The following is a 25,643-nucleotide window of genomic DNA, read 5'->3' on the forward strand; positions in this document are numbered from 1 at the left end:
AGTTTGCCAATTAACATCTGAATGATTCAGAGGAGAACTGGGTGAAAGTGTTGTGGTCAGATGAGACCAAAATCGAGCTCTTTGGCAGCAACGCAACTCGCCGTGTTTGGAGGAGGAGGAATGCTGCCAATGACCCTAAGAACACCATCCCCACCGTCAAACATGGAGGTGGAAACATTATGTTTTGGGGGTGTTTTTCTGCTAAGGGGACAGGACAACTTCACTGCATCAAAGGGACGATGGCCGGCAGGGATGTAGCTCAGTTGATAGAGCATGGCGTTTGCAACACCAGGGTTGTGGGTTCAATTCCCACGGGGGGCCAGTATAAAAAAATATGTATTCACTAACTGTAAGTCGCTCTGGATAAGAGCGTCTGCTAAATGACTAAAATGTAAATGTAAAATGTTATTCTGTCTCTCACTGTTCAAATAAACCTACCATTAAAATTATAGACTGATCATGTCTTTGTCAGTGGGCAAACATACAAAATCAGCAGGGGATCAAATACTTTTTTCCCCTCACTGTATATATATACAAAATATATTTTGGCATTAAACAGTCTCCATATACAGTTGAAGTCGGAGGTTTTCAACCACTCCACAAATGTATTGTTAACAAACTATAGTTTGGAGGTGTACCTGTGGATATATTTCAAGGCCTACCTTCAAACTCAGTGCCTCTGTTTGACATCCTGGGAAAATGAAAAGAAATCAGCAAAGACCTCAGAAAAAAAATTGTAGACCTCCACAAGTCTGGTTCAACCTTGGGAGCAATTTCCAAACGCCTGAAGGTACCACGTTCATCTGTACAAACAATAGCACGCAAGTATAAACACCATGGGACAACGCAGCCGTCATAACGCTCAGGAAGGAGACGCGTTCTGTCTCCTAGAGATGAACGTACTTTGGTGCGAAAAGTGCAAATCAATCCCAGAACAACAGCAAAGGACCTTGTGAAGATGCTGGAGGAAACGGGTACAAAAGTATCTATATCCACAGTAAAACGAGTCCTATATCGAAATCATTCTCTCTACTATTATTCTGACATTTCACATTCTTAAAATAAAGTGGTGATCCTAACTGACCTAAGACAGGGAATTTTTACTAGGATTAAATGTTAGGAATTGTGAAAAAACGAGTTTAAATGTATTTGGCTACGGTGTATGTAAACTTCCGACTTCAACTGTATACTCCCATTAATTCTTTCAACTGGTACCTGGGGACCTTTAGAGGAGCAAAACAGTTACGTATATGTTCGTGAGAGTCTCACCTTTGCACAGAGGGGTCATATTAGTGTGTAGCCCAAACGTTTCGGATGCTACAGACAGAAGTTGGAACCTGACACTTATGGAGGGTGTAGGCAAAACGGAGAACACCATCGTGTTTATGAGTCTCATCCTTCTATAGAGGGGTCACCGTTTGGACGCTACAGATGATTTTATGAGAAGACCGATTTTCAGGATGTCTCATGGTCTGACAAACAGCGCTCTAGCTCTGTCACCTTTCACCGCAGATGCGTAAGTGCGACATACAGATATCTCTAGCTTAAACTGACAGATTCTTATGGGGATTTTTTTATTAGTCCAATTATATTTCCTCGGGTGCGCGGACATCGACCTTATTAAACAAGATAATCCTTTCGATGAATGCAGTTAGCTCAGGTTCAGTGATGCAGTAGCTTTTACTGCAAAACCCCACAGAATAGGGCCTAAATTAATACAACAATTCTATGTCTAAACCCTTGGGAAAAAACACACTTAAGAAGCCTGGTTATATAAAAAACTATAATCTCCCAAAAGGCATTGCAATCTATTGCACACGTCCCTTAACAGGCATAGTGATAGAGGCTGGTGGTGGTGAATGGGGTGAGCGAATGACAGAAAGAAGGAACACGAGAGATTGAGAAAGAGGAGAGAGGGGGTACGATAGAGAGTGTGTGTAAAATCCCAGCTGTACTGAGGCAGAACAAGGAAGTGGACCTGGAGTTGAATGAAGTTTGGCTTGCACAGCAAGTCCCTAAGCACTGACCCCACCACAGTGGGCCGAAGGCTCTTTCCCAAGAGATATGAGGGTTTATGGTCATCCACCTCATCATCATCCTCCTTCCCCAGGGGTTTATTTCTCATCAACAGAAGAGAGGAACAATATTTCCTACTAGAGTGCGTACTTGATTTGACACTACCGTCACGTGTGACATCTCCCCTTCACCTTCTCCTCCACACAGGGTAGGAGAGCCATGATGTGAGCCTCCTAGGTTCGAGTCCTGTCCTCCTCCTGCAGTCCCATTGCTGCTCCAGAGGTACAGAGCCAGTCTGTGTCTCTGCACATGGCCAGCAGTAGCACCCAGTGGTCCAGTACCTGTAGGTTTGGTTGGCTGGTGCCCCTGTCCAGACGTGTCCGGGCCCAGCCCCAGGTTTGGACTGAGACTATAGCTTGACGTGGCTCAGGTCCTGGGAGAGACTGTGGAGATAGGCCTCGTGGATGGCACTGAGAAACGCTGGGTCATTCTGCACAGGCATAAACACAAGAGGGAGAAGAGTTATCTTCCAGTCATTTTGTATAACAGTAACAAACAAGTTTCCAGACTTCACACAACTGCTTCAGTTCATTGCATATCGCTTTTAAGTAATACGTTTGGGTAACACTTAATTTGAAGGGCATATACAGAAGGACTTCATAACCCATTTATAAGCAGTTCATGAGCATTTCATAAATGTCAACAACGGCAAGTTGAAATCTGCAGTATAAAACCCTGAACTTGACAAAAGACTTGAAACACAAGGCCAGGGTCTGGGGTGAAAAAGGCTTCATCTCTCGCTCTACCTTGATGAGGTGGATGAGTGTGTCCTGTAGCTGGGTCCTGTTGTAGGGGGGTTGGGGGAGCTCCATGACCCCTGTGGCTGCGGGCGGAGGGGAGGGAGGGGCAGCTTGCCTCTGCACTTCCGTTGTCTTGGCAACAGAATGCTGAAAGGCGCTCGGTGAGAGCAGAACGGAGTGCTCTGCCCCCGGTACCACAAGATCCGCCTTCATAGGGACAGCCTTGGATGGACAAGAGAAAGAGAGAGGGCAGGAAGAGGATGCCATCTACATCATGTGAACACAGAGACTTGTACAATCAAAGCCATCTACATCATGATAACACAATCATACTTACTGGCATGGTTTTCGACAGTTTCTGAGATTGAGCGAACACATCAATTTCTTTAATCTGCGGCTGAGTAAATAAGGGAGTCCTTCAGACATGACAGATTACACTAAGTACGCATCACAAAAAAAGAACAGGGGCAAAAGCAGCTGGTTACCTGCACATGGCCTGTGGGCATGCTGCCGAGGGCAGCGGGCTTGGGGATTGGCTCTCTGAAGCTCTGGGGCGTGGCCAGCGGGCTGGGCAAGACGCTAGGTGCGAGGGCGGGTTTGTGGAGGTCAGAGGGGCTGGGTTTCAGCGAGCCCAGGAGATCCTGCCCCAGGTAGGCCGACAGAGGGCCAGGGGGAGGACCGCAAGCCTCAGCCCCAGATGGAGTAACCAACAGTGGGGACACAGAGTGCTGGGGTTGGGGGTCTCCTGAAGGTCCACCGGGGAACACGGGGTAAAAGGTGTAGCTTGGGCCAGGGCCCCCTCTGGCCTCCATCAGGGGGATCAGACCAGGGGTGAGGTGCCGGTTGTTGCCCCCTGGGTCAGCTGTGAGGTGGGGGGCCAGTAAGGGATGGAAAGGGATGGGTGGGGCGTAACTCTGGGTCTTGAGGAAGCTGACGGGGCCCGGGGCAGCAGGGTCTGTGGAACTCTGGATGGGCATGGCTGGCAGCAGGCTGGCCTCCTTGGGTAGAGAACTGCCAAACAGCTCCTCCACGGTGATCTGCCTCTGGCCAGAGTGGGAGCTCTGCAAATACAGTTACAACAGTCAATATGAAACATACTTATACAGTAAACATTCAATGACTGACAAGTAACAGTCATTTCAGTCATGTGAGAGAACACTTGGTACAGGTAGCGTGTCATCAGACATAGTACAGTCATTTCAACTAGAGTGGTACGTACCTGTTCTGGCTGTGAGGCGCTGTGAGCGCGCTCTGTAGTGTCACCGGCTGATTTCAGCGTCTCTGTGTTCACACTCTGCTCAGTAGTAACGGACATTTCCGTTTCCCCCGCCTGAGTCTAGTTAACACACAGACATATTTATTATTTTGACATTCCTACTAGTGTGTTCAGATGAATGTAAATTGGGATGGGTGTGTGCAATCTCAGCAATTAAAACGAAGAAAAACACTGGGCAGCAGGACTAAGATCTAAGGAAAGAGAGTGACATCAATAAAGAGTAACTAAGACAGACAGACAAGACAGTGAGTTCTTAACTGAGTAAGAGAGAGAAACAGCAGGGGGACATTGCTACCCCATCCACAGCTGGGTGCACACTGTTGGAATAATATTTATTCACATTTGTATCCCTTCTGTGTGTGTGTATAAGAAGAGAGGGCAGTAAAGTCTGTCCAAAAATACTATTTTCTGGACTGTGGTCACGTGTGTGTGTGTGTGTGTGTGTGTGTGTGTGTGTGTGTGTGGCCCGGGTGATGACTTGATTGTGAAGACTGCTCCCGTCTCTCACCCTGTGGTATTCATCTTTGGCCTTGCTGAGGAGCTCCAGAATGTCGATGGGGCGGGGTTCCGAGCAGCCATTGGTCCTCCCAGGGACGTCGGCCATCTCTGGGGATCCCCGGTGAGCCTGCAAGGCTTCCTGCTTCACAATCCTGGAGGACAGAGACACAACAAGAGAAACAAACACACAATACAATCTCATGTCTGTAAAGTGCTAAATGGCTCCCCCAGTGGTATGGGTGATGATGGTATTCATATGTGGGTTAGTGGTGGTGTGTTTCACCGGGCCATACTCACTTCACCATGAGCTGAGCGATGCGCTGGCAGTCCTTCTTATCGTAAAACCAGATGCTGTATATACCCACTGTAGGAGGGACACAGAGACAAGAGTGAAATATGACTGACTAGAAGAGATAATGGGAGGGAGAAGGGTTCACTAGAGCCGCATCCCTTAGGAAGAGGGATATTTTAGTTGAGTTCAGCAACTTTATTTAAAAAAAATGTTTTGTCATTTAGCAGACGCTCTTATCCAGAGCGACTTACAGTAGTGAATGCATACACTCATAGTTTTTTCATACTGGTCCGCTGTGGGAATCGAACCCACAACCCTGGCACTACAAGCGCAATGCTCTACCAACTGAGCCACACGGGACTTTCTGAGGAAACAGTGTGTGACAGGAGTGTTTCCCTCCGAGGCTGGTAACCTAGCAACAGTAGTGTTTGGTGCCTGGGGAACCCTGGGATGCATAAACAGGTGTGTGTTTCTCTAAACAGGCCACATTCACATTCTCTAACCGGTTGAAGCACTGATACAACCCTCCACTAACAGATGTGTGGAATACGAGGGAAGGCAGGAGATAAACCTTGGAATCATGGTAAACAGAATAAGTCACCATCCCTTTACGAGTCTCAAAGACAGCCAAGAACCCCACTTTTCCAGGATAGTCTTGCATTCCCTCCCCAGGGGCCTGCAGGCACTAGATGACTGAGGAGGAGTCACAGGGTTCCAGATAACGCTGCCCCTCTGGATGACTGGATCAGACGCCTACAGAACTACCGCTGAGAGCAGACGTGCTGTATCCATCCCATCCATGAGGTGGTTTCCAGGCGGCTCCGGGCCATAGAGGCCCTTGGGCCTGACAGACATACTTTTCCTCAGACTGAGCTCCTGGGCTGGGTTGACCCCTGTTAGTGTGAAGCCATTGGCGGAGGAGACCTATCAGAGGAGATGTTCCTGCTCACTGCGCACCATCAGCCTCAGCGTGACCTCCGGCACAAGGGGAAGGTCATCTTCCAGAGAACCCTGGGACGTTGTCTGCTGAGTGCATTCAGAGGCAAGTCTGACTGGAGGGGTAGTGTGTTTAGTGTGTCAATGTCTGTCTGGTGAATTTGTGTGCATGTATATCTATGCAGTGGTCAGCATGGAAGGGGATTGAAGTGGTGGAATTATGTCAGAGGGAGCATGTGTAAATGTGTGTTATATTCCTGTATGTCTGCCTGGGTTTGATGTGTGTCTGTCTGCTGCACAGACAGGGTAATGTTATTTTCCCATTGGACTAAACAGGAAAATTAAATAGTAGATCGTATGAAGGGATTGCAGTAAAAGACGTAACCCCCTAGTCATCAAAGGGTCTGAAATCTTTCAAGTTCTCTTTTGAATTCCACACAGTTTGACAGATCTGTAATGCCTGTGTGCAAGCAGTGCTTTGCAACTTAATTCCCAAAATGTGTTTATAAAACATTGACGATCTTCCTTATTTATCTGGGGGCACATTACATAAATAGCACATTCAATGCTAAATGTAGCCTAGTAATACATAAGATGTACACCCGCAGCTCTTTTAATGGAAATATAGTTATGGGCAAATCCACGGAAACGGAATATCAGATTTTTCACTTTAAATGTATGCCAAACAAAAAACATTGATTTGTAAGTTTAAACAAACCATACAATGACTACTTTGAACAATTGACACAGTAAAAACAAAAACAAATTACTGGAAAAACTGCGTAGATGTGAAGTTTGGTAACAGAATTACGGTAAAATCTCTCTTAGTTTTATTCTGTTATCAAACTTTGTATCTGCACATTTCTTCCTGTAAATGTGTTTTTGTAAAAGTTTCAGTGGAAATTCTTAAAAAGTAGTCCTTGTGCATAGAGTTGAAATCAATGGTTTTTGTTTGGTGTACATTTTAAAGTGAAAAATCTGAGTCTCAGTGTTATTCTGTTCCAATGGAATTACCCTTATGTTTAGATAATCCATAAAAACATAAAATGTTGGTTAACTACTAATCTAAAAAGGAATTTTAACATGACCCTTGTTATCCCCACACTTTCTTCTCACCTTTCCTGTAGACTAAATTCTGGATATAGAATTTAATCTTCTAGATGTGCAAGCTAGTGGTGCGCGGGTCAGCTGTTTGTTCACCCACACCCGCCCACAATTGCTAATAACCCATCCGCAACCTCCAGACTATAAGTGATAAAGTGAAAATCTGAGGCTCGTACCCAACCCTAGCCCGCAAATATAGAAAATACATTATAGGCTACATTCAGACTGCAGAATAATTTTTGGACAGGGGGTGCTGGGATTTCTGCTTCTAATTTCCGACATTTTGGTAGGCTATTTGTTAGTCAACTTGTCTATAATTAGATACATGTAGCTTCTCTTCTGTCATTATATGTTGCCCCAGAAGACTAAATAAACCCTTACTCAACAGAATAATGTAATAGATCGATAGAATGAATGCTTCAATATAGTTGACGTCGGTGAAGTTCTCTCTGTCATCTTTCGCGGAGCAAAGACATTTAGGAACTGGGGAGAAAATACAATAAAGCAACAACAACAAAAACTATTTTCTGTGGAAAACTTCCATCAGTTTGACCGGTTGTAAGGAAAAAGAAAGCTGTGAAAACGACCCAACGTGTTTCTGATAAGATTTCAGTTCGGCTTCGATGCATATTTGATGTGGTTGAAATACTATCAGCTTTTATGACACATTTATGATGAAGACAGCACCTCTACAGATGGTATCTAACTGAGCTTTACATTCTCTCAAGATGCAGAAATAAATAAATCATATTTCTCCACTCCTGTTCCCAAGTCCTACATTTGGTGCCTACATTTGGTGTATAATTTTACTGCAAGAAATGCTTAATTCTGCAGGAGTTATTATTAAGGCTATAGCCCTATTCGCAAGGGACTAGCATTACTAGAGAACATTGGTTATGTATTTATTACCCCAGAACATCCGTTATTCCAGATGTGCAATATTTTTTAAATTATGCATTTGGCGATGTTCAATTCTTGGCACAAAACGTATAAACAAAAGCATTCACTGTGAAAGTCGACACATGTAGGCCCTTCATATATACAGTGCCTTTGGAAAGTATTCAGACCCCTTTACTTTTTCCACTTTGTTACGTTACAGCCTGTGAGAGAAAAATTACGTATTTACCTGATTTGTTTGATATGAATAGTTAAATGATATACTTAACAAATAGTAAGACATTTCTGTTCTACTAATGCTGTGATTTGGTAAAGGGATGGTTTCCACTCTAGCTCCCTGCAGCTAATCTGGACGTATGGTCACTAGAGATCGCTTGAGCTGACAATTGATTTATGATGGCTACAGCCTGCATTCCATAGACAAGATGTGGTGTGTGTAACCGAGATACAGATAGCCTGGAGGAGATCCTTGCATTTGGGAAACTTAGCCTGGAGGACTAAAATAACACTCATGCAGATAACCACCAGATGAACCCAAGGTGGCTTATGATGCCCCCGATCTGCATGGGAGGGGTGGAACCAGCCAAGCATTTTTAGGTCTGCTATTTAAGACCCTGTATTCTCTGTATGATTTTAAGCTCTCTGCAACACACACTTCAGAGTGTGCGGTCTACCAGCTTCATTATTGCAATAATTAAATCGAAATTGAATTAAGATGATTGTTTGAAGAAATGACAAAGTCTCTCTCACTTGATTAGAATATTCCACAACAAGCCTTATTCTAAAATGGATGCAATAGAAATCAATCTACACACAATAACCCATGATGACAAAGCAAAAACAGGTTTAGAAATGTTTGCTAATGTATTAAAAATAAAAAACAGAAATACCTTATTTACAAAGGCATTCAGACCCTTCCCTATGAGACTCAAAATTGAGCTCAGGTGCATCCTGTTTCCATTGATCATCCTTGAGATGTTTCTAGATTGATTGGAGTCCACCTGTGGTAAATTCAATTGATTGGATATCATTTGAAAGGCACACACCTGTCTATATAAGGTCCCACAGTTGACAGTGCATGTCATAGAGAAAACCAAGCCATGAGGTCGAAGGAATTGTCCGTAGAGCTCCGAGACAGGATTGTGTCAAGGCACAGATCTGGGGAAGGGTACCAAAACATTTCTGCAGCATTGAAGGTCCTCAAGAACACAGTGGCCTACATCATTCTTAAATGGAAGAAGTTTGGAACAACCAAGACTCTTCCTAGAGCTGGCCGCCCGGCCAAACTGAGCAATCGGGGGAGAAGGCCTTGGTCAGGGAGGTGACCAAGAACCCAATGAGAGTTCCTCTGTGGAGATGTGAGAACCTTCCAGAAGGACAACCATCTCTGCAGCACTCCACCAATCAGGCGTTTATGGTAGAGTGGCCAGATGGAAGCCACTCCTCAGTAAAAGGCACATGACAACCTGCTTGGAGTTTGCCAAAAGGCACCTAAAGACTTTCAGACCATGAGAAACAAGATTCTCTGGTCTGATGAAACCAAGATTGAACTCTTTGGCCTGAATGCCAAGCGTCACGTCTGGAGGAAACCTGGCACCATACCTACGGTGAAGCATGGTGGTGGCAGCATCTTGCTGTGGGGATGTTTTTCAGTGGCAGGGACTGGGAAACTAGTCAGGATCGAGGGAAAGATGAACGGAGCAAAGTACAGAGAGACCCTTGATGAAAACCTGCTCCAGAGCACTCAGGACCTCAGACTGAGGCGAAGGTTCACCTTCCACCAGGACAATGACCCTAAGCAAACAGCCAAGACAACGCAGGAATGGCTTCAGGACAAGTCTCTGAATGTCCTTGAGTGGCCCAGCCAGAGCCCGAACATGAACCCGATCGAACATCTCTGGAGAGACCTGAAAATAGCTGTGCAGCAACGCTCCCCATCCAACCTGACAGAGCTTGAGAGGATCTGCAGAGAACAACGAGAGAAACTCCCCAAATACAGGTGTGTCAAGCTTGTAGCGCCATACCCAAGAAGACTCAAGGCTGTAATCGCTTCAAGAAAGGATTGAGTAAAGGGTCTGAATACTTACGTAAATGTGATATTGATTTATTAATTTTTTATATATAGTACCAGTCAAAAGTTTGGACACACCTACTCATTCAAGGGTTTATCTTTATTTTTGACTATTTTCTACATTGTAGAATAATAGTGAAGACATCAAAATTATGAAATAACACATGGAATCATGTAGTAACCAAAAACGTGTTAAAACAAATCTAAATATATTTTAGATTCTTCAAAGGAGCCACCCTTTGCCTTGATGACAGCTTTGCACACTCTTGGCATTCTCTCATCCAGCTTCACCTGGAATGCTTTTCCAACAGTCTTGAAGGAGTTCCCACATATGCTGAGCACTTGTTGGCTGCTTTTCCTTCACTCTGCGGTCCAACTCATCCCAAACCATCTCAATTGGGTTGAGGTCGGGTGATTGTGGAGGCCAGGTCACATGATGCAGCACTCCATCACTCTCCTTCTTGGTCAAATAGCCCTTACACAGCCTGGATGTGGGTTGGGTCATTGTCCTGTTGAAAAGCAAATAATAGTCCCACTAAGCCCAAACCAGATGGGATGGTGTATCGCTGCAGAAATAAATCACTGACAGTGTCACCATCACACCTCCTCCTCCATGCTTCAAGGTGGGAACCACACATGCGGAGATCATCCGTTCACCTACTCTGCGTCTCACAAAGACACGGCGGTTGGAACCAAAAATCTCAAATTTGGACTCATCAGACCAAAGGACAGATTTCCACCGGTCGAATGTCCATTGCTCGTGTTTCTTGGCCCAAACAAGTCTCTTCTTATTGGTGTCCTTTAGTAGTGGTTTCTTTGCAGCATTTCAACCATGAATGCCTGATTCACGCAGTCTCATCTGAACAGCTGATGTAGAGATGTGTCTGTGACTTGAACTCTGTGAAGCATTTATTTGGGCTGTAATTTCTGAGGCTGGTAACTCTAATGACCTTATCCTCTGCAGCAGTGGTAACTCTGGGTCTTCCTTTCCTGTGGCGGTCCTCATGATAGCCAGTTTCATCATAGTGCTCTATGGTTTTTGCGACTGCACTTGAAGAAACTTTTTAAAGTTCTTGAAATTTTCCGGATTGACTGACCTTCATGTCTTAAAGTAATGATGGATTGTCGTTTCTCTTTGCTTATTTGAGCGGTTCTTGCCATAATATGGACTTGGTCTTTTACCAAATAGGGTTATCTTCTGTATACCACCACTACCTTGTCACAACACAACTGATTGGCTCAAACGCATTAAGAAGGAAAGAAATTCCACAAATTAACTTTTAACTACCTCATGAAGCTGGTGGAGAGAATGTCAAGAGTGTGCAAAGCTGTCATCAAGGCAAAGGGTGGCTACTTTGAATAATCTCAAATATAAAATATATTTTGATTTGTTTAACACTGTTTTGGTTACTACATGATTCCATATGTGTTATTTCATAGTTTTGATGTCTTCACTATTAAAGAAAAACCCTTGAATGAGTAGGTGTGTCCAAACTTGTCATTATAGAGTATTGTGTGTAGATTGATGAAGAAAAAAACCAATTGAATCCATTTTAGAATAAGGCTGTAATGTAACAAAATGTGGAAAAAGTCAAGGGGTCTGAATACTTTCCGAATGCACTGTAGGTTATGCACTTCGTTCAATTTATCGAATTAGTTATTGTTTTCTTGCTCAAACCGGGAGCAACACCTGTCAAACTCAGACATTTCTCTCAAAACACAGGGATGTCAATTTGCACGGGACTAGTATTGACAGAGGACTTTGGAGTTTGCCAAAAAACAGTAGGTTATTCTGGTTAGTCAATGTCCAGATTTCAGTTTCCATTTAACCCATCTAAACAGTAGGCTACAGTTCCCTTGAGATGCCATAGGCCTATTTGAAGTCCTGTCTTGTGACTGTCAAATTTGTATACAGCCTCACAATCATCACACATAACATAGCCGGCACTGCTATCATCCTCTTTTACCACAAACATTACTTTTCTGGCCCTCCCTTCTCTTTATTTTCAACTCTCCTTTCACAGCTTTTGTCTTATTGAATTAAAGTTCCACAATGTTATTTTTGCCTTTGTGGCTTGATGTTAACATTTTCTGCCCTTCCCAAAAGCATTATTTGGCGATTGGCTGTGTAGGCTATTTGGCACGCATACAGTTAAACCCTAAAGTTTAGGTTTATGCAGTAATACCAGATAGCCTAAAACAAAAAAATTTAAACTCAATGTGCCCTATATATATATTGCACAATAATTATACATTTATGGATTTTTTGAGATATTGTTTATCGTTATTCAACCCGCCCGCCACCCACCCGCCCTTCAGCCACACAATATTTAATGACCCTAAACCCATCCGCCCACGGGGACTGCGGGTTATGAGTCAACCCACGAATCACTAGTGCAGGCTACATGGTATGGACAGTAACAATTTTTTTTTAAATAGCTCCATCTTTAAGTTATTGCAAAGCAGCCATTGGGGTTGAAATCTCAGACTGACTAGTGGACTATTATGAAATAGCCTACTCACAGTTAGCATTTCTGTACAGCAGGAAGGGGTCTTGGAGCTGAAACTCAAGGTCTTTGTTGATGGGCTCCACCAGATTCTCTGTGCTCAGGCGATTCATGATGGTGAAGCCATGATGAGGGGATGCAGACCTGTGGACAGGTTATTGGAGAGCAATGGAGAAAGACTATTAGGCTAAATGTGTTCATGTCTCAAAGATAAAAGCAAAGAGAGTGGTGAAATTGAAGAGAGCAACAGGGAGGGTGGAGGTGAGGGGAGAGAGGAAGAGATCAATTAGGGAGGCATAGACATGAGGACAGGTGGTGAGACAACCACAGATAAAAGGGGGTTAGGCCCTAGTTAGCTAGCTAAGTATCTTTACAATAACAGTGCCCCCTTCAAAAAAGGTCACCATAAAAAGCAATTACCTGGCATAAACAAATAAGGTGCCTTCAATTTCGGTCTTTTCCTGAAATGGAAATATGCAGAAAAATTACAACTTGAACTTCCTGAACACGAATCGATCATCAAGTAAAAGAAGAAGAATCACAACATGCAAAAGTTAGCTGATATTTGGTCTGGGTGCGTTCAGTTCATTAAACGTTCTATGAGTTCCATGAGTTGGTACAAACTGAAAGGGTGCGTACACTGCCACCAGGAATTTGTTGTTTGAACAGGTATAAAGCCAAGGTTGGCGATTTACTGCCACATGCAATTATGGAATGTTTGCTCAGGAGTATAATTTATTGGCTGATCCCGCCAGATGACCTGGATGGAATTATGTGATCCTTCCTTAACCCATAGGAAGTCCCAACCAGTTGACTACTTCAAAAAGGTGAAAGTCCTTATTGGCGCTGCCCATGCTAAAACAGGCTTTTGGGCACTATCATTGGTCGTGTCCCCCCTGCTCAGATGTTACATGCAGAGGAACGCGCCCCTGCTCTTGGGATGTAACCATTTGTATTTGAAAAATATATAAAAAAACTGGTCGTTCAGAACAGCAGTTTCCGTTGAATCAAACATTGCACACCGTTGTGTTCTGCTGAACGAGGCCGAGGGCTCTAAAATATTTTGCTATGCACCCAGGAGTTATATTTTGGGAGCACTGTGCAACTAGGAAAACAATCTCCCAGATAATAATTGTTGTAATGTTGAAAAGGCTTTGCTGTACTGTTGTTTCAAAGTGCCCTAGAGAAAAAAGCGAGCGCAGATTCGATAGTGTCATAGTTGCACCATTACTACAGCGAAAAAGGCTTGATTGTAGCCCAACCAGGTTGTAAAAAACTCTGGCCCTTTCAATCGGACTGGCTTTCAGACCTATCAATCACTCATTCATTTGTTCCAACCAATCAGGGCGCTTGGACATGCTCCAGGGCACCTTATGTTAAGGCGTGCTTTGCAGTCTTTAGAAAGAAGAACAGTTTGATGCTGACAGACTTTTCACATGCTGCCTTTCTACTGAAGTGCTGTTCGTCCATTGACAAGTGAGTGTTGGGAATGTTATTGTGCTAATAGGGGGTGCAATAGTAGTGAGTTATGGTTACATTATTGTGCAGCGTAACTGTGTAGATAAGTTTGCAAGTAAGAACTTAGTATTATTTGCTAGCGCTCAGCTAATGCTAGCTCTACTGTTTGTTTGAATGTACCCCAACCAATAAGAAGTTAGTGTTGTTTGCTAGCGCTTGGCTAATGCTAGCTCTACTGTTTGTTTGAATGTACCCCAACCAAGTAAGAAGTTAGTGTTGTTTGTTAGCGCTCGGCTAATGCTAGCTCTACTGTTTGTTTGAATGTACCTTGTGCATGCTACTTCATCTAGTTTTGTAATTCATGGCAATAAGTGTGTTCATTGAGTGTGACTAGCCTCCTCATTAGTATTGTATTAGCAATGTTTGTATTACTTGCATACTCCTGCTGCAATATGTATAGTCTCTAGCGCATGTTCAGAGGCCCTAAGATAAGATCTCAGCCAGTCCATAGGGAGAGACATAAAGCTCCTATTTATTTCTCCCTCTCTGGCTGTATATTCTTGATGTAGATGCTATACTATTGTATTCCTTGATATGTTTATATTATGTCAGTTTTCTTATCTGCTTATTGTTGTATTACATGTATATTTATTTAGTCTACTCTAACTGAATCTTAATGATTGTATTATTCTGCCTTTCCAGAACCACACAATTATATAAACATCTTCATATGGAAGCAGATGTGTCCACGAGTGTTTGTGTGTGTGGTGGTGACAAAGTGTATAGTAATGGGCCTCAACATGAAGTTCTGACAGGACAACACTATAGTGGGCAGATCTGAGTGAATCAGCATTAGGTACTAGCGGGTGAGGGCATTCAAAGCTGACCGCTCAGACGAGTTCCGGATAGCCGTTTTTACATGGTCCTTTGAGCCGAATTTAGCGACTAATGTTTTTATATATATATTTTTTAACATGGTCCTTCGTATCGCCGGATTCTGGCCTGCTATAGTTGAGATGTTTAGGTATCCCACCTCAGCCCACACAAAGTAGCCACGCACCCGAGGATGAGCTGTGAGGCCTTACACCCCTCTCCCATCCAAGATTCTTCAAGCCCTGCTCCAGGCTTCCTCAGTGGTAATGGAGTAACCACACCCTCTCAAGTTGGGAGCTGCAGAGGGACTACGAGGAGCTGCTCTATTACATTTACGTCATTTAGCAGATGCTCTTATCCAGAGCGACTTACAAATTGGTGCATTCACCTTATAGCCAGTGGGATAACCACTTTACAATTTAGAAGGATTACTTTATCCTATCCCAGGTGTTCCTTAAAGAGGTGGGGTTTCAAATGTCTCCGGAAGGTGGTGAGTGACTCCGCTGTCCTGGCGTCGTGAGGGAGCTTGTTCCACCATTGGGGTGCCAGAGCAGCGAACAGTTTTGACTGGGCTGAGCGGGAACTGTGCTTCAGCAGAGGTAGGGGAGCCAGCAGGCCAGAGGTGGATGAACGCAATGCCCTCGTTTGGGTGTAGGGACTGATCAGAGCCTGAAGGTACGGAGGTGCCGTTCCCCTCACAGCTCCGTAGGCAAGCACCATGGTCTTGTAGCAGATGCGAGCTTCAACTGGAAGCCAGTGTAGTGTGCGGAGGAGCGGGGTGATGTGAGAGAACTTGGGAAGGTTGAAGACCAGACGGGCTGCGGCATTCTGGATGAGTTGTAGGGGTTTAATGGCACAGGCAGGGAGCCCAGCCAACAGCGAGTTGCAGTAATCCAGACGGGAGATGACAAGTGCCTGGATTAGGACCTGTGCCGCTTCCTGTGTAAGGCAGGGTCGTACTCTCCGAATGTTGTAGAGCATGAACCTACAGGATCGGGTCACCGCCTTGATGTTAGCGGAGAACGACAGGGTGTTGTCCAGGGTCACGCCAAGGCTCTTCGCACTCTGGGAGGAGGACACAACGGAGTTGTCAACCGTGATGGCGAGATCATGGAACGGGCAGTCCTTCCCCGGGAGGAAGAGCAGCTCCGTCTTGCCGAGGTTCAGCTTGAGGTGGTGATCCGTCATCCATACTGATATGTCTGCCAGACATGCAGAGATGCGATTCGCCACCTGGTTATCAGAAGGGGGAAAGGAGAAGATTAGTTGTGTGTCGTCTGCGTAGCAATGATAGGAGAGGCCATGTGAGGATATGACAGAGCCAAGTGAGAGGGAAGAGATCAGGAGGGTGTACTCTAGGAGAGGCACAGGAGCGCCAGGTCCGCTTCTGCTCTCCACAGATGAAGACAACTCCAGAGTGCACAGTCCAGCACACCAAGGTCTGCACCCCCCTCAGCCAGAGCTTTGACTAGCCATTGTTAAGGAGACTCCCGCTCCAAGCCAGCCGCTGCCATGGGGCCTGTTCTGGTTGCCGTTGCGGAGTCGTCCTCTCCTCCCAGTGGGGATCCTCGACTGTCTGCTGCCCTGGAACAAAGTCTCCACCTGCCTCTCCCCCTCCTGGAACGGAGCCCAAGCCAGCAGTGGATTCTTTGACCGCTCCTAGGATGGAGCCACAGCCTGCAGCTACTGCAGATGTCAAGTGCAGCCAGGACATTGGGGATTCTCCAGCCACGCCTGCCAGCACCGTGCTAGTTCCAGGGTTATAGTACCCTTCCTACCCTGTAGGGTCAGCGTCCCTGCGTCCCCTTCCCGGTAGGGTCAGCGTCCTCCCGTCCCCTTCCTACCCGGTAGGGTCAGCGTCCCCTTCCTTCCCGGTAGGGTCAGCGTCCCCTTCCTTCCCGGTAGGGTCAGCGTCCCCTTCCTTCCCGGTAGGGTCAGCGTCCCCTTCCTTCCCGGTAGGGTCAGCGTCCCCTTCCTTCCCGGTAGGGTCAGCGTCCCCTTCCTTCCCGGTAGGGTCAGCGTCCCCTTCCTTCCCGGTAGGGTCAGCGTCCCCTTCCTTCCCGGTAGGGTCAGCGTCCCCTTCCTTCCCGGTAGGGTCAGCGTCCCCTTCCTTCCCGGTAGGGTCAGCGTTCCCTTCCTTCCCGGTAGGGTCAGAGTTCCCTTCCTTCAAATCAAATCAAATCCAATTTTATTGGCCACATTCGCCGAATACAACAGGTGCAGACATTACAGTGAAATGCTTACTTACAGCCGTGCAAATAGTCCGGGTAGCCATGATTAGCTGTTCAGGAGTCTTATGGCTTGGGGGTAGAAGCTGTTGAGAAGTCTTTTGGACCTAGACTTGGCACTCCAGTACCGCTTGCCGTGCGGTAGCAGAGAGAACAGTCTATGACTAGGGTGGCTAGAGTCTGACAATTTTGAGGGCCTTCCTCTGACACCGCCTGGTATAGAGGTCCTGGATGGCAGGAAGCAGTTGCCATACCAGGCAGTGATGCAACCAGTCAGGATGCTCTCGATGGTGCAGCTGTATAATTTTTTGAGGATCTGAGAACCCATGCCAAATCTTTTCAGTCTCCTGAGGGGGAATAGGCTTTGTCGTGCCCTCTTCACGACTGTCTTGGTGTGTTTGGACCATGATAGTTCGTTGGTGATGTGGACACCAAGGAACTTGAAGCTCTCAACCTGTTCCACTACAGCCCCATAGATGAGAATGGGGGCGTGCTCAGTCCTCTTTTTTTTGCTGTAGTCCACAATCATCTCCTTTGTCTTGGTCACGTTGAGGGAGAGGTTGTTATCCTGGCACCACAGGGCCAGGTCTCTGACCTCCTCCCTATAGGCTGTCTCATCGTTGTCGGTGATCAGGCCTACCACTGTTGTGTCGTCTGCAAACTTAATGATGGTGTTGGAGTTGTGCCTGGCCATGCAGTCATGGGTGAACAGGGAGTACAGGAGGGGACTGAGCACGCACCCCTGAGAGGCCCCCGTGTTGAGGATCAGTGTGGCAGATGTGTTGTTACCTACCCTTACCACCTGGGGGCGGCCCGTCAGGAAGTCCAGGATCCAGTTGCAGAGGGAGGTGTTGAGTCCCAGGATCCTTAGCTTAGTGATGAGCTTTGAGGGCACTATGGTGTTGAATGCTGAGCTGTAGTCAATGAATAGCATTCTCACGTAGGTGTTCCTCTTGTCCAGGTGGGAAAGGGCAGTGTGGAGTACAATAGAGATTGCATCATCTGTAGATCTGTTGGGGCAGTATGCAAATTGGAGTGGGTCTAGGGTTTCTGGGATAATGGTGTTGATGTGAGCCATGACCAGCTTTTCAAAGCACTTCATGGCTACAGACGTCAGTGCTACGGGTCGGTAGTCATTTAGGCAGGTCATGGCTCACACTCTGACCCTACCGGGAAGGAAGGGAACTCTTTCCTTCCCGGTACGGTCAGAGCTCCCTTCCTTCCCGGTACGGTCAGAGCTCCCTTCCTTCCCGGTAGGGTCAGAGCTCCCTTCCTTCCCGGTAGGGTCAGAGCTCCCTTCCTTCCCGGTAGGGTCAGAGCTCCCTTCCTTCCCGGTAGGGTCAGAGCTCCCTTCCTTCCCGGTAGGGTCAGAGCTCCCTTCCTTCCCGGTAGGGTCAGAGTTCCCTTCCTTCCCAGTAGGGTCAGAGTTCCCTTCCTTCCCGCTAGGGTCAGAGTTCCCTTCCTTCAAATCAAATCAAATCCAATTTTATTGGCCAGAGTCTCAGTTTCCTGCCTACCTGGCAGGTGTAAAGTGTCCAGGCTTTGAATGTCCTGCCCCTCAAGTAGGTTCCCTGCCTTTCTGGAAGGTCCAGTCTATTCATTTTTTTCCAATCAGTAAAATGACGTGACCAACAGAAAATATTATCAGGGATCTGTATATAATGACGAGATGCTTATGTTTCCACCCTAACAATGGGAGTCGTCCCAAGGCGGGAAGGCAGGCGACAAGCTTAGGCCCAAACGAAAATGGTGGCCTCGCAACTAGCTCTCATAAGCATTTTGCTACACCCGCAATAACATCTGCTAAACATGTGTATGTGCCAAATAAAATTTGATTTGAAAATCAGCCTATAGAAGCACATTGGGCTTATTTTGGACAGATTTTGGTGAGAGTGAAACATCTCGCTTCACCTCTTCCTCTCTGATACTATGCATGCATACAGTGGGGGGAAAAAAGTATTTAGTCAGCCACCAATTGTGCAAGTTCTCCCACTTAAAAAGATGAGAGAGGCCTGTAATTTTCATCATAGGTACACGTCAACTATGACAGACAAAATGAGAAAAAAAATCCAGAAATTAATGAATTTATTTGTAAATTATGGTGTAAAATAAGTATGGTCAATAACAAAGTTTCTCAATACTTTGTTATATACCCTTTGTTGGCAATGACACAGGTCAAACGTTTTCTGTAAGTCTTCACAAGGATGTTTTGGGGCTGTCGCTGGGCAACACAGACTTTCAACTCCCTCCAAAGATTTTCTATGGGGTTGAGATCTGGAGACTGGCTAGGCCACTCCAGGACCTTGAAATGCTTCTTACGAAGCCACTCCTTCGTTGCCCGGGCGGTGTGTTTGGGATCATTGTCATGCTGAAAGACCCAGCCACGTTTCATCTTCAATGCCCTTGCTGATGGAAGGAGGTTTTCACTCAAAATCTCACGATACATGGCCCCATTCATTCTTTCCTTTACACGGATCAGTCGTCCTGGTCCCTTTGCAGAAAAACAGCCCCAAAGCATGATGTTTCCAACCCCATGCTTCACAGTAGGTATGGTGTTCTTTGGATGCAACTCAGCATTCTTTGTCCTCCAAACACGACGAGTTGAGTTTTTACCAAAAAGTTCTATTTTGGTTTCATCTGACCATATGACATTCTCCCAATCCTCTTCTGGATCATCCAAATGCACTCTAGCAAACTTCAGACGGGCCTGGACATGTACTGGCTTAAGCAGGGGGACACGTCTGGCACTGCAGGATTTGAGTCCCTGGCGGCGTAGTGTGTTACTGATGGTAGGCTTTGTTACTTTGGTCCCAGCTCTCTGCAGGTCATTCACTAGGTCCCCCCGTGTGGTTCTGGGATTTTTGCACACCGTTCTTGTGATCATTTTGACCCCACGGGGTGAGATCTTGCGTGGAGCCCCAGATCGAGGGAGATTATCAGTGGTCTTGTATGTCTTCCATTTCCTAATAATTGCTCCCACAGTTGATTTCTTCAAACCAAGCTGCTTACCTATTGCAGATTCAGTCTTCCCAGCCTGGTGCAAGTCTACAATTTTGTTTCTGATGTCCTTTGACAGTTCTTTGGTCTTGGCCATAGTGGAGTTTGGAGTGTGACTGTTTGAGGTTGTGGACAGGTGTCTTTTATACTGATAACAACTTCAAACAGGTGCCATTAATACAGGTAACGAGTGGAGGACAGAGGAGCCTCTTAAAGAAGAAGTTACAGGTCTGTGAGAGCCAGAAATCTTGCTTGTTTGTAGGTGAACAAATACTTATTTTCCACCATAATCTGCAAATAAATTCATTAAAAATCCTACAATGTGATTTTCTGGATTTTTTTCCCTCAATTTGTCTGTCATAGTTGACGTGTACCTATCATGAACATTACAGGCCTCTCTCATCTTTTTAAGTGGGAGAACTTGCACAATTGGTGGCTGACTATATACTTTTTTCCCCCACTGTACATGGACCGGACATTTTTCATTAAGTCCTTAATGGAAACATGCAACAATAGCAAGCCTATCGTCTTACAGTCAAAAGGCTACAGCCTATTATTGAACATGCAACTCCTGTAATGAAGCAGCTAATAAAACAGAATTTTCAAACATTTGCCAAAATGCAATTAGCGGAAAACACTGTTCTAAACAGCGCACCTAATACGAGCAGTTCCATATGTGACAAAGATGAAAATCTCAGTTAGAAACTCAGAAAGAGGGGGAATCTAATAGCAACAACTATGATGGGTTGCTAATATGACTAGAATTGTGCCTTTGGATTCTGGACAATGAGAGTAAGTTGATATGAAAACCAATAGAACAGGAGAGAAATGCTGGTTATTGGCATGAAAGAAGTCTTTATAAAATAATTGCCTCCATGTTTTTATGGATGGATTTTCACAAGGCTACTTTGAAGCAAGGTAAGGCATGCCTCATTATTTGAAGTAAAGTAAAACGTTCAGGTTTCAAACAATTCTACTGCCTCAAACTCACATTGCAAAGTGGTCAAGTGGTGGGTGACGTGCTGATCATCAACAGTAGGCAGGCTAAGGGTGCAACCCTATGCAGCCGAATGGCGAATGGGAGGCACGCTTTAATTACGAGTTGAGATTGAGAAATAGAAATAGCTCCTTTTAAATCGTGGCCACCAAAGTTTGTAACACGATAGTGGGCAGATCTTAGTGAATCAGCATTAAGTACTAGCGGGTGAGGGCATTCACAGCCGACCGCTCAGACGAGCTCCAGCTAGCAGTTTTTACACAGGTCAAAAGATCTGACCCATATTACCGGCGTAATTTTTGTTCTTCCTATAACAGATCACTGTGACTGCATTTTACATTCCTAAAACATGTCTGGGGCGGTCACAGTACCTCATTGCCTAGCTAGCTAACAAGCTGGTAACTTTACCAGTATATCCAAACATTTGGGGGCACAGAAAGAAAGGGAAAGGGATAGCTTCTTCAGGAGATCAATGATCACATGGTGCTTTCAGGACAACTGGTAACTCTGAAAAATATTAGGTAAAATCATGATGTCAGTTATCTTCTGGTCGGAGCTCTAGAAAAAGGCCTGAGTTCCAGACTTGGAATTCTGAGTTGAATGACCGTTCAAAACTATTTCTCCCAGTCGGAGACAATTTATTTTTGGAGTTCACAGTTAAACGAACTGAAGTCAGATTTCCAATTTCCCTGTTGTTTTTTAATGAGGCAATAGCAATGAATGAATGACAGATCTCTTGCATGTCATCCTCATAAACCTACCGTTTTTGGTACTTAGCAACATGTAGATCCTATTAAATTACTGTGTGTGTGTGTTTGTAATTCCTTTCTCTATACTTATATAAAATGTAGCATGCTACAATTTCAAACATTTTACTGAGTTACAGTTCATATATGGAAATCAGTCAATTGAAATAAATGAATTAGGCCTTAATCTATGGATTTCACATGACTGGGAATACAGATATGCATCTGTTGGTCATACAGTTGAAGTCGGAAGTTTACATACACTTAGGTTGGAGTCATTAAAACTCGTTTTTCAACCACTCCACAAATTTCTTGTTAACAAACTAGAGTTTTGGCAAGTCGGTTAGGACATCTACTTTGTGCATGACACAAGTAATTTTTCCAACAATTGTTTACAGACAGATTATTTCACTTATAATTCACTGTATCACAATTCCAGTGGGTCAGAAGTTTACATACACTATGTTGACTGTACCTTTAAACAGCTTGGAAAATTCCAGAAAATGATGTCTTGGCTTTAGAAGCTTCTGATAGGCTAATTGACATAATTTGAGGCAATTGGAGGTGTACCTGTGGATGTATTTCAAGGCCTACCATCAAACTCAGTGCCTCTTTGCTTGACATCATGGGAAAATCAAAAGAAATCAGCCAAGACCTCAGAAAAAAAATTGTAGACCTCCACAAGTCTGGTTCATCCTTGGGAGCAATTTTCAAACGCCTGAAGGTACCACATTCATCTGTACAAACAATAGTACGCAAGTATAAATACCATGGGACCACGCAGCCGTCATACCGCTCAGGAAGGAGACTCGTTCTGTCTCCTAGAGATGAACATACTTTGGTGCGACTTTGGTGCAAATCAATCTGAGGTCTTGGCTGTTTTATTTTGATTTTCCCATGATGTCAAGCAAAGAGGCACTGAGTTTGATGGTAGGCCTTGAAATACATCCACAGGTACACCTCAAATTGACGCAAATTATGTCAATTAGCCTATCAGAAGCTTCTAAAGCCATGACATAATTTTCTGGAATTTTCCAAGCTGTTTAATGGCACAGTAAACTTCTGACCCACCGGAATTGTGATACAGTGAATTATAAGTGAAATAATCTGTCTGTAAACAATTGTTGGAAAAATTACTTGTGTCATGCACAAAGTAGATGTCCTAACCGACTTGCCAAAACTATAGTTTGTTAACAAGAAATGTGTGTAGTGGTTGAAAAACAAGTTTTAATGACTCCAACCTAAGTGTATGTAAACTTCCGACTTTAACTGTACCTTTAAAAAAAGGTATGGGCGTGGATCAGAAAACCAGTCAGTATCTGGTGTGACCACCATTTGCCTCATGCAGCGCGACACATCTCCTTCGCATAGAGTTGATCAGGTTGTTGATTGTGTCCTGTGGAATGTTGTCCCACTCCTCTTTAATGGCTGTGCGAAGTTGCTGGATATTGGCGGGAACTGGAACATGCTGTCGTACACATTGATCCAGAGCATCCCAAACATGTTCAATGGGTGACATGTCTGGTGAGCATGCAAGCCATGGGAGAACTGGGACATTTTCAGCTTCCAGGAATTGTCTACAGATTGTTGCAACATTATCATGCTGAAACATGAGGTGATGGCGGCGGATGAATGGCACGACAATGGGCCACAGGATCTCGTCATTGTATCTCTGTGCGTTCAAATTGCCATAAATAAAATGCAATTGTGTTCGTTGTACGTAGCTTATGCCTGCCCATACCCCCATCGCCACCATGGCGCACTCTGTTCACAACACTGACATCAGCAAACCACTCACCCACACGAGGCCATACTCGTGGTCTGCTGTTTTGAGGCCAGTTGGACGTACTGCCAAATTCTCTAAAACAACGTTGGAGGCGGCTTATGGTAGAGAAACGAACATTCAATTCTCTGGCAACAGCTCTGATGGACATTTCTGCAGTCAGCATGCCAAGTGCGCGCTTCCTCAATGTGGATGACGGATCACCACCTCAAGCTGAACTTCGGCAAGACGGAGCTGCTCTTCCTCCCGGGGAAGGACTGCCCGTTCCATGATCTCGCCATCACGGTTGACAACTCCGTTGTGTGCTCCTCCCAGAGTGCAAAGAGCCTTGGCGTGACCCTGGACAACACCCTGTCGTTCTCCGCTAACATCAAGGCGGTGACCCGATCCTGTAGGTTCATGCTCTACAACATTCGCAGAGTACGACCCTGCCTTACACAGGAAGTGGCACAGGTCCTAATCCAGGCACTTGTCATCTCCCGTCTGGATTACTGCAACTCGCTGTTGGCTGGGCTCCCTGCCTGTGCCATTAAACCCCTACAACTCATCCAGAACGCTGCAGCCCGTGTTCAACCTTCCCAAGTTCTCTCATGTCACCCCGCTCCTCTGCACACTTCACTGGCTTCCAGTTGAAGCTCGCATCTGCTACAAACCATGGTGCTTGCCTACGGAGCTGTGAGGGGAACGGCACCTCCGTACCTTCAGGCTCTGATCAGTCCCTACACCCAAACAAGGGCATTGCGTTCATCCACCTCTGGCCTGCTGGCCCCCTACCTCTGCTGAAGCACAGTTCCCGCTCAGCCCAGTCAAAACTGTTCGCTGCTCTGGCACCCCAATGGTGGAACAAGCTCCCTCACGACGCCAGGACAGTGGAGTCACTCACCACCTTCCAGAGACACTTAAAACTCACCTCTTTAAGGAATACCTGGGATAGGATAAAGTAATCCTTCTACCCCCCCTTACCCCACCCCCCAAAAAATATTAAATAAAATATTGTAAAGTGGTTGTCCCACTGGCTATCATAAGGTGAATGCACCAATTTGTAAGTCGCTCTGGATAAGAGCGTCTGCTAAATGACGAAAATGTAAATGTAAGTGACATCTGTGGTATTGTGTTGTGTGACAAAACTGCACAATTAAGGTGCACATGTGTAATGATCATGCTGTTTAATAAGCTTCTTGACATGTCATACCTGTCAGGTGGATGGATTATCTTGGCAAAAGAGACTAAGTCGCTTTGGATAATAGCGTCTGCTAAATGGCATATTATTATATTATTATTATAAATGTTAACAGGGACGCAAACAAATGTGCACAAATTGAGATAAATAAGCTTTTTGTGCGTATGGAACATTTCTGCTTTCTTTTATTTCAGCTCATGAAACATGGGACCAACATTTTACACGTTTATATTTTTGTTAAGTGTAGCTAGCACAACATGGCTAGTTGAAGTTGCATGCTAACGACGTAACGAACTAGCCTAGTTAGCTAGTTAAGTAGCTAAGTTAGCTAGTTACCCAACTACAACCAAAGACTCGCAAACTATCTTTGCTACACAATCCCGCAGAGACACGCTTGTTGGCTTGATATAGCTAGCTAACTAGTATGCTAATGATAAACTAACGCAGATATGGTAACTAGGGTAAAGTTAGCTCGCTAGTTAACGCGTTACGTAGCTGATATCGCGTTAACTAACTAGTTACCTTCAGTAAACAGAAGAAACCAGCGACTCCTTTAGCGAGCTTACCCATTCATTTGCTTTGGAATTAAAGGTGTACAGTGCTACCTGTCCGGTAACATCGAGAAGTTTGTTGATATACGGATCTTGTTGTTGTAGAGCTGCTAGGCTCATTTTACTGGCGGTCTCCATCTTGAATACAATGCTTACCGCACGGAACAATTTCTATGAACACTCAATTTCCAGTGTCCGCGGGTGGTGCACCTCGGAAGACATGGTTCGAATGCCTTAAAGTTCCGCCCCACTTTTTGTTCCTCAATTATTTGGAGTGAATAATTATTGCTTGCTCACGTGTAGGTTACAATGAATTTGAGAGGTTGCTATTTTGCTATGGCCTGTCTATCCATGTAGGCCACGGATGGGCAACTGGCGGCCCCGCGGCCCACTTTCAGTCGGGGTCTCAACGTACTGTTGAGTTAGAGTCATA

General features: G+C 45.1%; 1 protein-coding gene across 2 annotated transcripts; it reads right to left on the reverse strand.

The window, feature by feature from the left end:
- On the reverse strand, positions 1–25,348 carry dcp1a (decapping mRNA 1A; the record flags this gene model as incomplete). Of its 2 annotated transcripts, XM_084186937.1 has the most annotated exons (10): positions 1–2,506; positions 2,823–3,038; positions 3,154–3,213; positions 3,302–3,877; positions 4,036–4,152; positions 4,601–4,742; positions 4,888–4,954; positions 12,414–12,541; positions 12,818–12,858; positions 25,226–25,348. In XM_084186937.1, 10 exons carry the CDS (start codon positions 25,346–25,348, stop codon positions 2,426–2,428), a joined length of 1,551 nt encoding a protein of 516 aa, XP_084043063.1. In that variant the 3' UTR covers positions 1–2,425. The 2 variants fall into 2 exon arrangements, with proteins under 2 accessions (XP_084043063.1, XP_084043064.1); XM_084186938.1 differs by lacking the exon at positions 3,154–3,213.
- Positions 25,349–25,643: the final 295 nt, after the last annotated feature.

This window comes from Coregonus lavaretus (assembly GCF_964263955.1).
Source record: "Coregonus lavaretus genome assembly, chromosome: 22".
Taxonomy (NCBI): domain Eukaryota; kingdom Metazoa; phylum Chordata; class Actinopteri; order Salmoniformes; family Salmonidae; genus Coregonus; species Coregonus lavaretus.